At 34.3% G+C, this 13,740-nt stretch overlaps 2 protein-coding genes across 4 annotated transcripts in view; both read right to left on the reverse strand.

The window, feature by feature from the left end:
• LOC126734165 (uncharacterized) overlaps window positions 1-5,351 on the reverse strand; it is a 43,190-nt gene extending 37,839 nt beyond the window's left edge. Inside the window, exon 1 of one of the 3 annotated variants that reach the window (XM_050437697.1) lies at window positions 5,101-5,351. In XM_050437697.1, the coding sequence (XP_050293654.1) occupies window positions 5,101-5,293 (193 nt within the window). In that variant the 5' untranslated portion in view covers window positions 5,294-5,351. Of the gene's footprint in view, window positions 1-5,074 lie in introns of all 3 variants that reach the window. The other 2 variants (XM_050437698.1, XM_050437699.1) reach the window with 2 other exon arrangements.
• A 5,348-nt stretch (window positions 5,352-10,699) lies between these two features.
• LOC126734530 (uncharacterized) lies at window positions 10,700-13,493 on the reverse strand. Its single transcript, XM_050438205.1, has 3 exons — window positions 13,361-13,493; window positions 13,057-13,149; window positions 10,700-13,007 (listed from the first exon to the last, which is right to left on the reverse strand). Exons 1-3 carry the CDS (start codon window positions 13,458-13,460, stop codon window positions 11,098-11,100), a joined length of 2,103 nt encoding a protein of 700 aa, XP_050294162.1. The 5' UTR covers window positions 13,461-13,493; the 3' UTR covers window positions 10,700-11,097.
• Between the last annotated feature and the right edge of the window lie 247 nt (window positions 13,494-13,740).

Genomic DNA, 13,740 nt, shown 5'->3' on the forward strand with positions numbered 1-13,740 from the left:
ATTATACAATTTTATTAGTTGGTCTGTTACCCCTCTAAATCCATAATTGGTACGGTGAGATCGTTCATAGAAACGGATCCTTTGACGTGTAACCCTATTTGGGACTTTTAATAATATCCTCTTTAAAAGATAAGAACTATCTATTTTACCGTTAAGTAATTTAAACAAAAAATAGATTCTGGCATTATTTCTTCTAATTTCCAAAGTTTGCAGCCCAACTAGCTGACATCTAATGTTATAACAAATAGTTTCGTAAGGGAACCTATATTTATAAAGTAAAAATTTGCAAAACTTATTTTGAACTCTTTCTATACGATTAATATGTATGAGAGTGTATGGCGACCTTTACGCCGACCGGTCGCGCTTAAATTCGTTCCGAAGTAAAACCGTATTTATTAATTCTAAAAGTAAAATAAATGTTTAAAATTAGTAACAAATATATAAATTAGTGCTACTGAATTAAATTCTTCGTTCATATTTTGAATTTGGAAACAAAGCAAGCAACAAATTGCAATTATAAATGCCTGTATATACCTCGTGCAGTTGTTCGTATTCGTGGATTTACCTCGTAAAAACAGCAAGGGTACTAGATACTGTCTTGCACTGATAAGACGGTACTGAATCGTTAAAGCGGCCCGTACATGAGAATGGATGAAGTAGCGGTCAACAAATTATTACTTGAGTTACAGAACACTAGAGCAGAACTAAAAAAATCTATAAGGGACAGTGAATCCCATATATTGGAGAAGTTAGAGACAAAAATAAAAAAACTTGAAGTGGAAAATACTTCTCTTAAAGAAGAAATTGAAAACTATGAAATAAAAAGCAAAAAGAAAAATATTATTGTTTTTGGCATTAATAAGGAAGTAGTTTACAATGTCTCTAAACTTTGTCAAGATCTGAATCAGGTACTAGGAACAGACATATCCGAACGAGATATAAGCGATGTATATTTGTTAGGAAAATCCGAAAATAGTCATATCAAAATCGAATTTGTAAGTTTTTTAAGAAAAAAGAATGTACTGGTTAATCTCAAGAAACTAAAAGGAACAAAAATTGGGATTTCGGATGATCTGACCAAAAATCAACAGGAGAACTCGAGAAAATTAAGAAACTATTTAAAAATTATAAGGAATCAATAACCAGATGAAAGCAGTTACATAAGAAGATTTAAACTTTACATTAAATACGTAGGATATACTGCAAAACAACTGGATGAAGGCGAATATGTCGTTTTAGAATGACGTCCCAATAGTGCTCCAGCTACCCCAACAGTAAATAGAGATTTGGATGAAGCATTTGAAGACACAGTACAACACAATAATAAAGACAAGGCGGAGGAAGATATACAGATCCACCAGCAGCAACAGGAGAATTGAGTCAGGAAAAATGAAGGAAACAAAATAATCACAAATCACAAAGAATCCACAAGTGTAAAATTTTAGTAGGTAATTTAGTAAATATTAAATATAGTTTTTAGTTTAAATTAATTACAAAAGGAAAATGGATCCATATATATTAAACTTTGAAGCTAACGAGTATAAAACCATATTGTGCAGTGATTTAAACAGTATTAACTCAAAATGTTTTAACCATAATTCTATAAAAATATTTCAACTAAATATCTGTAGTGCTGTTAAAAATCTTGATAATTTATTGCTCTTATTGTCACAGATTGAGGTAAATTTTGATATCATAGTATTGACAGAAACTTCAGATATTGAACATAGATATTTTAAATATTCCAGGATATGATTTGCTTTACAATCATGGCAATATTAATAAAAATGACGGTGTTCTTGTATACATTAGTCAAAAGTTCAGTTATAAATATGAAATAAAAAAATTGTCAAATATAAATTTTATTGATATTGATCTACCTCAACAAAAAAATGAATCTTTTGAAATTACTGCTATATACAGACCACCGTCCACAGATGCTGACGTTTTTAATGCAGACTTGCTTCATTATTTATCTGAGTTGCCTAGGTTGGATGTTCACGTTATTTGTAGGGATATTAATATTAATATCCTAAAGGAAAAACAAGATTTAAATCATGTTCAAGAATATCTTAACCTTCTTAATGCAAACTCCTATGTTTCGTACGTAAATAATGTTTGCACTTGGAAGAGAAATTTACAGAAATCCTGTCTAGACCACTACTTTGTTAAATCCGGAAATTCTGAAAATATTAAAGCTTATTTGTTAAATTACAAGATAACGGATCATTATCCAACTATCATTGAAATAGGAGATCAGAACAATTTATGTAGAAATTGTCCAAATAAAATCATTAAAGAATACATTAATTATGAAAAATTGATACAAGACTCCTTTTTAATAGACTGGAATTATTTTTACTCTTGTAAGGACTTAGATGAAATGACGAACATTTTTATAAATAACATAACAAAAATCATGCAAAAAAATACAAAAAACGTTAAAATAAACAAAAAAAAAATTCCAAGGAAGGGTTGGATTAGTCCAAGCCTACTAAATGCTATTAATAGTAAAAATGTACTACATCAAGAATTAAAAAAATCTCCTAACAATTTAACTCTAAAACAAAATTACAACATGTGTAAAAGAAGTCTTGCAAAATCCATCGCCGCCTCAAAAAAACAATATTGTGAAAAATTACTAAGTAACCAACAAAACACCAAATGCCTATGGGATCCAGTCAATAAAACTTGTAACAAAAACCAAAAAAATCAGGAAATTGAAAAAATAAAATCAAAAAATAAAATTATATCTGATAAAAAAAAATAGCCGACGTATTTAATAAACACTATTGCTCAGTAGGGGAAAACTATGCCAAAAAAATTAAAAAACCTAAAAATTTTATTGTCAACGAACCTGAAATAGCAAACAATATGTTTCTTAATTTTGTTACTGAACAAGAAATATTAAAGATTATAAAAAAATTAAAGACAAAAAAATCCCCTGGTTTTGATGGTATACGTACTGAAATCTTAAAATTAATAGACAGTCAAATCTCATACCCATTAGCATTTTTAATAAATAAATGTCTAAAAAAGGGAAAAATAAGTATTATTTCTCCTTTGCTAAAATCTGGAAGTAGACTGGATATTATAAACTACAGACCAATTTCGCTGTTAACAAACATAGCAAAAATTTTTGAAAAAGTGCTAAAAAGTAGAATCATGAAATTCTTAAAAAAATACAAATTGATATCCGAGAATCAGTATGGGTTCATGGAAGGTAGATCGACGGAGGATGCAATTGCTGGGCTCACATCACAAATATATAAAAATCTTGATGAAAGCAGCCCGACATTGTGTAGTTTTGTTGATCTGGCCAAGGCGTTCGATACAGTTTCGCACTCCTTGCTCTTAGAAAAAATCAAAAGATATGGCCTTAGAGGAAAAATATTTGATATCATAAAGAGCTACTTATGTGATAGAATACAATATACAAAAATCGGTGGAGTAATGAGTGAGGCTGGGTCGATAACCTGTGGCGTTCCTCAGGGGACTGTTTTGGGACCACTACTGTTTGTTTTGTATATAAATGGCTTACTTAAACTGAACATTAATGGTAAAACTATATCATTTGCTGATGATACTGCTATTTTGTTTAATGGAGAAACATCGGAGGAATTAAAAATTCAAGCAGAAAGGGATTTTTCGCTAGTTAAAAAATGGTTTGATTTTAACTTATTAACTGTAAATCTTGAAAAAACCAAATGCATATTATTCTCTCCCAATGATAAAACAATAAACTGTCAAGGCATAATAGTGGATAATCAAGCAATACCTGCGACAAAGACTATAAAATATTTGGGAATTATTATAGACAACAACCTCCGATGGGACCATCACATACGTTGTTCAAAAGATTAGATGTGTCATGCCAAAATTAAACTATTTGAAAGACTTCCTGTCAACGAATCAATTAAAAACTCTATATTTTTCATTAGTGCAGTCACATTTGATCTATGGAATAATTGGTTGGGGAGGAGTGCTAAACTCACATGTTACAGGTCTAGAAATAACTCAAAAATGGGCACTTAAAATTGTATTTAACAAAGGTAGGTTTTTTCCATCGGATACATTATATGGCATAAGTGGTGTCATGGATATTAGACAGCTTTTCTGTTATAGAATGCTCTTAAGATCGTTTAAGAAACCTCAAGAAAGTTTAGTTTCTAACGAAACAAACTATAATTTAAGGTCTTCAAATAAAGTTATTATTCCAAAATGCAAAAAAATGTGCGGACAGAGAAGCTGGCTATACCTAACTCCAAGACTATATAATAAAATCCCTGATGATATTAAATGTTGTGAAAGTTTTATTAGTTTTAAAAGAAAAGTGTCAGACTGGTTACTGAGGGTACTATCGCGAGAGGATTTAAACAGTTTTGTGAACCAAAAAGAAAACAAATATTAAATTATATACCCAAAGACTTATATTGAAGTAAAAAAGTATAAGAAAGTGTCACACAAAAAACAAAATGATTTTTGCTTTTTTCGACAATACTTATGAACATTTATTACGGTAAATTTATAGTAAAATATGTATTAATATCGAGATTAATATTGAATTAAAATTGTATTTTACATTTGTTTAATAAACGTCCTATGATATGATATGATGTTATAAAATGGTGACCAGACAATACAGTTGTATTTTAAAACACTACGAACTAAACTATTGTACAAACATTTCATGGTTCTAATATCACTGATTTGATCACAATATCTCCCAATAAAACCTAGCATTCTGAAACCCTTCATCGTGATGTTATCAACATGAGCATTAAAAGTCAATTGATGGTCAAAAACAATGCTTAAATCATTAAAAGTGTCTACACTTTCCAGCAAACATCTGTCTAATGTATATGTAAAACTATGAGGAACTTTTTTCCGGTGAAAGGACATAACTTTAAATTTTTTAACATTTATTATTTAACAAAAAATGTTCTACACACCATTGAATATGAATATTAAGAAGAATTAACTAATTTTGAAATCAAAAAATAATTTAGAAAGAAAATTTTAAATGGAGAAAGTGAGATAAGAATGTTCTTAAAGAAAACTATTTCATTTTCACCTGAAATATGATGTAAAATATTTTACCTGTTGAATATATACTACATTTTGGTATGCAACCACTTCTATCTAAGTAATAGGCTGTTTCTGTTGTGGCCTTATCTGTGCAGGTTTTTTGATTCAAATCAGAAATTATTTTTCCCTTGCAAGTAGCTTCTAAACTTACAGATAAGTTTATTGCTAAAATTACAATATTAACACTAAAAATTGACTTAATCATTTTATGTAAACGGATACTACATTATTACTGGTATTTGCCTTTTCACTTTATCTTACTTCATCGATCACTGTCTACCACGATTTTTATATAATCCCTAGGATTAAGACAAAATTCAAGATAAGTGATATCATAGCATGTAAATCTGATTAATTTCTTATTTATATCGTATATCTGTATTAGAAAAAAAATCCGAAATTAAGTAGTAGGACTTTTTTGATTTCATGACTAATAATATTGGCCCAAGTCGCAATACTCGGGATCAAAAATATTAGATAAGATATTGTGATGTAAATTATTTTAAAAAATATTATAGAATAACCTTTAAATACGCATCTACAGGGAGGCCATTCTAAATGCACCAAAAGTCATAACTGATAGAGAATTTAGAAGAAATCGAAAACACAAAAAAGTTTATCATGAAGGTCTCCATACCTCATTTTATTTTTAAATATAATAATAATTTTTGCGTGTTGCTATTTCCATAATTCTTGGACGAATTTCTACAAAAAAGACACAGTTAGATATGCTCGTTATTATCTTAGTTTGTTTGACAAATGTATTGTGTCATCTTAGTGCGGGTATACACGATCCGGTTTCAACGTATGCGGTAGAAACGGAGCGGTACCGCATTGATACGACAACACATAGGTTTAAATAGGAGGCGATACACGATGCGCTAGCACCACATCGACGGAAGAACAACGCAGCTTGCTGCGGTAGCAACGGACGACGGACGACGCACAGTGTTTTGTACAATGGACAAAATTTACAGTACAGATTTTTTAAAAGTTTTATAGCTACGTTTAGGAAAATACCTATAAAGGACGATACAAGCGTTTTTTATTTTTTTATTTATACAGTGTGGCCTAAATTGGGTGTACATGTATGGGTATTTTGGAAACTATAAGAGATAGAAAATTGGTTAAATAGAAAAAGTTGTAGGGCATTTAGTTACGAATTTAGTGCTGCTTTTAGAACGATTTTATCTTTTTCCGATTTTGAAATATTTGAAAAAAATCAAAAAGTTGCATTTTTGAAAAAGGGCTGTATTTTTTTTATTTCTGCGGCCATTTTGTTTTTTTCCAAAATTAAAAAGATCTTTTTTTTTCCTTTTAAAATGATGCATAATACTTCCTAGACTCCAACTTATCTCGCGATCCTCCTAGTTGTTCTCACGCTCCGATTCGCTTAGAGTTCGAGACTGCTAGAAGAATAATTACCTACGAGAGGGTGAAATGGACCATCAAGACATTCCTTCCCTTCAAATCTCCGGGTATGGATGGATTATATCTATGCCTTTTGCAAAACGAGTTAGAAGTACTAACCCCAAACATAGTCAGACTATTCAGGACGTCCCTTGCTCAGGGCTACGTCCCAAAGTATGGCGTCAAGTGAAAGTCGTCTTCATTCCGAAACCCGGAAAAAGCGATTTTACTGACCCCAAATCATACCGACCTATCAGCCTTACCAGCTTTATGCTGAAGGCGATGGAGAGGCTGATTGATCGGTAACTTAAGGAAAGCATTCTGGTCAAAAAACCACTGCATGTGCACCAATACGCCTATCAGGCGGGCAAATCCACGGACCTGGCCTTACACCACCTCGTGAGGAAGGTGGAGGGTGCTCTGGGTAGTGGCAAAGCCTGCCTGGGTGCGTTTCTAGACATTGAAGGGGCGTTCGACAACACCCCTTTCGCAATAATCTGCCAAGCACTCAAGAGCCGCGGCTCAGAACCCTGTTTGGTTAGCTAGATAGAGGCCATGCTCTCGAAACGTCATGTATCTGCCCAGCTCAACAACGAGATTATTGAAACGTTGGCGGCTAGGGGCTGCCCGCAGGGAAGAGTATTATCCCCTACCTTGTGGTGCCTTGTGGTCGACAGCCTGATAAATCTTTTAAACAATGCTGGCCTATACACACAGGCCTACGCTGATGATCTGGTAATCCTTTGCCCGGGGAAAGACGCCGTCTCAATGCGGGGCCCTATGATGAGAGCCCTGCGTATGGTGGACACATGGTGCCTCTCGGGGGGTCTCAGGATTAACCCCAAAAAAGCAGAGCTCCTACTATTCACGAGAAGACGTAACTTTGGCACGCCCCCTGTTATATCTCTAGGTGGCGTGCAGCTGCATTACTCCAGGACAGTTCGATTTCTGGGAATCAAGTTAGATTCCAAACTCTCCAGGTACGATCATGCAGACACCAGAATGTAGAAGGCCACCTGCGCGCTATGGACCTGCAGGCGGGCTTTCGGTAATACCTGGAATCTGTCTCCTTAGATCCTCCACTGGATCTATTCGCGCATTGTGAGACCTCTTCTCACATAGGGGGCTATCATTTGGTGGCCATGTACGGAGAAAGCGAAAATTCGTGCTCAACTGGACAGAGTCCAACGTCTTGCATGTCTCAGCATAACGGGTTCCATGCGAACGGCGCCAACTAGAGCGCTTGAGACTCAGCTGAGCCCTCCGTCTCTGGACTTCGTTGTGCAATTCGAGGCAATGAGGACTGCGTACAGGCTATACGTCCTCGGCGAACTACGTGCTGGCGAGACCGGTCACGCAAAAATTTGGTCACGGGCCATACAGGAATGTCCTCTCCTTCTGATGGGCAGTGACCGCATGGCTCCAGTGACTGTGGACTGCGAGGGATTCGTGACCCACATTGCAGGTAGAGAGGAGTGGCAGCATTCCAACAGACCTGCATTGCTAAATAGGGGGACCATCTGGTACACAGAGGGCTCCAGAATGAATAACAGAGCTGGATCAGGGCTTTGTGGTGGGATCCCACATACCAGTAGGGCATACTCGCTGAGAGAGCACGCCACTGTCTTCCAAGCCGAAGTATTCGCTGTATTAAAATGCGAACAGAAAATCCCAAGCTGCGGACACCGCAATACAGTCGTATCAATATGCTCGGACAGCAGAGCTGCCATCAAGGCTATCACGGCCGCAAAGGTAAGCTCCAAGCTTGTACTAGAGTGCATAAAAGTCCTGAAAAAACTAATGTAGGTTAACTGCAGGATCCAGCTCGTCTGGATACCTGGCCACGCAGGTAATGAGGAAGCGGACTCTTTTGCCAGACTGGGATCCGCGAATGGGCCGATGGGGCCGGAACACATAGTTGGTATCGCCAAATGCGTTGCGGTCGCGTCAATGGACAAGTGGACCCACCGAAGATGGACTGAGTTCCCTGGTATGAGGCAGGCCAAAGCGCACATAGGTGGGCCCCTCTGCCTGTCTCACCAAAAATCTACTACGCCTAAGAAGACACGAAATTCGGCTAGTGACAAGTCTTTTAACTGGTCATTGGCACTTAAGAATCCATCTCCATACTAACGGTCCGCAATACCGTTAATACAACCCGGAATGCGGATAGTGCTGTGAGGAAAATGAAACCGTTGACCATGTAGTCGGGGAGTGCCCAGCACTCACGCGCGCCAGGTTCAAATACTTGGGTAACACTATCAGTGTACCGAGTGACTTTCCTGAAGTCCTTCAGACTAGAGAGCCTTATCGGTTTCTCTAAGGCCGTTGGGCTCTAGTAACCCCCGGTGTCTGGTCATGAGTATTATGCGCGGGACATCCGTCCTGTTGAAAACACACATCACTTTATATTTGTTCTTCAGGTATTTTAGCTCTCACAGCAGGTATTATCTGCTCTTTCAAAAGATTTAAATATCTTTGACCTGTCAGTGTTTGGTTATAAATAAAGAGCTCAATAAGGTGATTATGTAAAAACAATTATAGCATTTTATTAGAAAATAATTTTGTGGAGTGTTACATACTATACAATAAATCCAAATCTTATTTGTAGCCTACGTTTAGCCACTTCATGAAGATTCTCAGTAGCTCAAAAATGACGGATTATCCCTGTTGAATATACCGCAGTTGGTCCAAATAATTTTCCTGTTGGAATTATGTATTTCTTGACATTGCCTTACAAACCAGTTTGAAAATTCTAATCGTCTTGAGTAGTCTGTATCTCTTTAACCTTGAACAATAGTAGGCTTATATGGACGATATTTACTTTTTTTAAAGACTCTTTGAATGGTAGTCCTTGGTATATTCATACCAGTTGCAGCATTTCGAGTCTATGTTTTCGGGTTCGTATTAAAATAGTCTAAAATGTTTTCATCGCGAGCTTCATTGTTGCTTTGATAATTTTCGGGCGTTGATATTTCAAAACTTCCATGAGTTGTAAGGTTTTCGACAAGCATAGCGAATAGTCTTGAACCTGGCAGTTGTCTCTCAGGATACAGTTTCAAATATCTGGCGATTGCAAGATTTGCATTCCTATTACATGTAATATAACATTCCAATATGTCAAATTTTTCTTCACTGGTATATCACATTCGGAAATTAAAAATTTAAACAAAACTTACTAAATACAAACGAAAACAACTATATACGAAAAAACTGTTTAACACTAACAAGAACAAGAACAAAAAAAATAATAGGATAAGAACTACTAAACAAGATAAAAAGTAAAATCAAATAAATAATATTTTGCAGAATTGTCAGTAAATGACGCTAAATCATTAAACAATAATAATTGTTTATATGACAAATGGCCTCCATAGTCATAGCCAACTCCGTGAAAAATGAACTTTGTAACTTTTTGACATAAGAATGAAATATTTTCATAAAGTGTTATACCTATCATTTTATGGAAAAAAAAAAAGATTTTCTTTATTTAGCAAAAAAACAAAATGGCCGCCATAATAAAAAAAGAAGCTTAGGATGGAATCTCAGAACCGAAACGTCGAAAATGGAAACTGAATTCAGGTATGTGTTATCTCTAAAAAGTTGTCCCAATAATTTTACAGATTTAAAAAATACGTTGAAATAAAAAAAAATACAGGCCTTTTTCGAAAATGCTACAACTTTTCCCATTTATTTGCCACTTGTCTTGTTTTGATTTTAAACAAGCTTTGTTTTTTTTTTAAATTTGTGTGAGTTCGTTAAGTATTTTCGTAGTGTTTTTTTCTTGTTTATTGAAAAGAAATTACCAAAAATCAAATGGCAAGATTAAACAATCTTGCAAAAAAACATGGTCGATGTACTGGAAGAGACCGAAACTCTGGCAGATAGAAGGAATAGGATGTAGTTTTCATTTCTTGACCCATTTGAAATGTCTTCAGATGCTCAATTCATTAAATTATATAGATTAAGCAAGCCTATTACGATGGAATTGATGTGCTCTTTATGTGCTCCAGAGACTGTAATCTGTCCGCTACTTTTATCCACAAGACACAGTTTTAGCTGAAAAATCTTGGGTGAATTTGCCCGACTTTAATTCCGAGTGCTCTTCCATAAATAAAATTAGTTCTTTCCTTTGCTCACAAAACCGCAATACTTTTATTTTTTGTATTCATGTTAAAAAAAGTCACTTTGAAAAACCCAACAAATCGTCGCTTTGGTTGTGAACTGTCCTAACCCACATAAAGTAAAACTGGAGCTAGCGCGCTTTCAAAAAAGTTTGTTTCCAAAAAACTTATATATTCTTTTCTAGAATATTAAAAAAAGGTCAAATCATAACAATTTTTTGATATTTGTAATTAGGTGTCATACTTGTTGTGTGGATATTTTTATTTTGAAATTATAAACAATATTTTAGGTTTTATGTGGCTTAGCCCCTTTCACTACCACAGAGCTAGTTGTTTTGCCGGAATATTTTAAGATGTGAAAAGATCTAACAATAATAATGTTATAAAATAATGATAAAACTCAGCAGTTTTTTTTAACTTTTTATTATTAATATTACTAATACAAAATGTTTAAAAATAAATTTTATTTAAACTGTCAGTTTTCGTCGTTCTCGGATTCAACTTGATCCTCATCAGTGGTTCTTAGTCCCTCATAAAATCCGTGATAAGCAGACTTTATGGAGTCAGATTCGCATAACTTACGCAAGCCCGTTAATTTTCGTTTTTCAATTGGTATACTAGTTGTATACAAATTAGGTATAACTGCATTTAGATAAGATACGCCATTTCTTAAAGATGCCTTTTTAACTTCTATGGAACGAAATTCAGAATCATCAAGACGTTTTTTAAAGAAAATTTTGTTAGGTTCTTCTTTCCTATATTGAATCCATTTTATTTTTAACCAATTCAAATTACTTCCATCTGTACATTTTTGTTTGTTTAATATTGCGGATTTGGAAAAAGATTTAAAATTTAAGAAATCTGAATAGTTCATTTCAGTAACATTGTAAAATGGTTGCTTAGTTTTTGCAGTTCGAGCTACTGTGTACCAACCCTCTGGGGTGTAAATATCGATTTTATTACCACGGTTTTCAATGGCAGAATGAACGCTGTCACATTCCATTTCAGAGTGTCCTGACTCCATAAATTTTTGGTTAATAATTTCAATCGGAAGCAAATGTACAGCTCGTAAAAACATGGCAGCATTAATGCAGTTATGGTTTTGTCCCGATGCTGTGTCAGCATAGAATGTAACTTCTTTTACTTCAGGGCTATAGCCATTTAAAAGTTTCCACAAACAGGTTGCAATCTCTGACGAACCTTTGGTGCCAACCCCCTCATGCCACATAAAATTTTCAGCTTGTGCAGTCCCCAAATTATATACGGTAAAGTTAAATATCTTTAGTTTTTGGGTATAGTATAACTTTCCTACTTGTAATGAAGGCGTTAAAAGAATTTTCTCCATATCTACGGCAAAACACAAAAAACTCTTGTCAAGTTTTGCACGATTTTTGTCGATTTGTTTTGCTTCTCTAGCCTCTGTTTTTCGGGCCAAGTGTGCATCCATACTGTCTTGCATTTTTATCTTTTCCTCATCATTTTTGTTTGTAAACTCGGCACAATAATCACATTGATCTTTTTTAGGCCGATGGAAACCAATATTGAACTCCGAGGTAAAAATATGCTTATAAAAGCTAGCTTTTTCTGGTACTACTCCAAGCTCTGCACAATAATCTTTATAATCTAAATATATTCTATTTTTAGATAATCCTGTAGGGAGATATTCCCTCTTTGTTGTGCTTCTACAGTAATGTGAAGAAATTAAGGGTAATTTTTTAATGTGAGATCTTATTATGTCTTTGGTTGCTTCAGATTTTTTTTGCGGTGGTGATTTCTTGCCCCTTTGATCTGGCTTAACGACTCCATGTGCAGAACTTTTATCCAGTGCTGTAAGTACCTTTTTACTCGAAATTTGTAGAGTTTTAAGGAAAAAGTTTTGACAAACTTGATGTTGTGTATGTCTTGCAGTAAGTTTATATACTAAGGTAAACTTTCTTCGACTACCCTCTTTTTGTACAACGTATGAACGCTTCTTTGGGATACGCTGAACATGTTTAGCAATAAAGTTCCACCTTGACTCTTCGCTTTTTATATTATAAAATTCGTTAAAAATATCATGTCGCGTTTCATTGGAAAAAAGTTCATTACATTTGTAATGACATCTACATTTTACCTCTGCTACTGTTTTTGCTTTTTTAGGTCTTCCCTTCTGTGTCCGATATTCTTTTCCCTCCATTCTTAAAGTTTTTTGGACATTTCTGGTCCATTTTGATGGGTCACGTTTTCGTTTTCTTGTTAGCTTTTCCTTCTCTGCATTTTCGGTGACATCGAATGTTGATGTGGCATTGTTTCTTTCCATCAAAAGCCTTTTTCTTACATTTACTAACGGTTCTGAACTTGAAGATGCTTCGTCGTTATCGTCGTTTCGATTTTCTTGATTTTGCACTGAAAATTAAAAATATGGTGTACTTGATTACAATAACTAACAAACTACCTTCAACTGGTGGTGATACTCGACTGTTCAAAAATTCTTGATGGTAAGCCGTGACTGCACTCAGCCCCGGAAATTCAACGCTTTGTTCTCTGCCTAAAAGTAATAACATTTTAAACGTAATTTAAAAAAAAACGACTAATTTAAATGTAACGCAGATGCATGCTTAGAATTACAAACGATAAATATATTTATTTAATTTTTTAATTTAATTTAATTAAACTTAACTTAAAATATTAATTGAAAAAAAAAACATTATTTTTAATAAATCACATGCGACTGCGTACTTGCGTTAAATTTTTTATACCTTCAACTGTTACTGGTGGCGATAATAATAACCCATCGGTATCGGGAATGTCTTGCCCACAATCTCCTGCAGTAACCGGCATTTTAGCTAAAATGTGCATACATTTTAATAATTATCTTTTTATAAGTTACAATAAGTTAGGTATTTAATTTGTACATATTTATAATCATGTTAGATACAGAAAGTACGTTAATTACGAATTACGTACGCCTAATTCCGCACTATTCACTCGAAAAATAATTATGTACTTACCAAAATAAACCGGCGATAGTATGGTATATTCTTTTTCTTCATTATCAGAGGATTCGTCGGACCTTTCGTCATCATTTAACTGCATTTCTAGTGCTCTTTGGACTATAAGTTTACTCCTTGAAGACATT

Source organism: Anthonomus grandis, chromosome 3, assembly GCF_022605725.1.
Source record: "Anthonomus grandis grandis chromosome 3, icAntGran1.3, whole genome shotgun sequence".
Lineage (NCBI taxonomy): Eukaryota > Metazoa > Arthropoda > Insecta > Coleoptera > Curculionidae > Anthonomus > Anthonomus grandis.

Bases quoted from the DNA above. Each gene is read 5' to 3' on its own strand.
- LOC126734530 (XM_050438205.1), bottom strand. From the start codon at position 13,460: ATGCACATTTTAGCTAAAATGCCGGTTACTGCAGGAGATTGTGGGCAA. The intron at 13,150-13,360 runs GTATAAAAAATT...TATTACTTTTAG, and splicing joins GCCACCAGTAACAGTTGAAG to GCAGAGAACAAAGCGTTGAA. The intron at 13,008-13,056 runs GTAGTTTGTTAG...TTTAATTTTCAG, and splicing joins AGTATCACCACCAGTTGAAG to TGCAAAATCAAGAAAATCGA.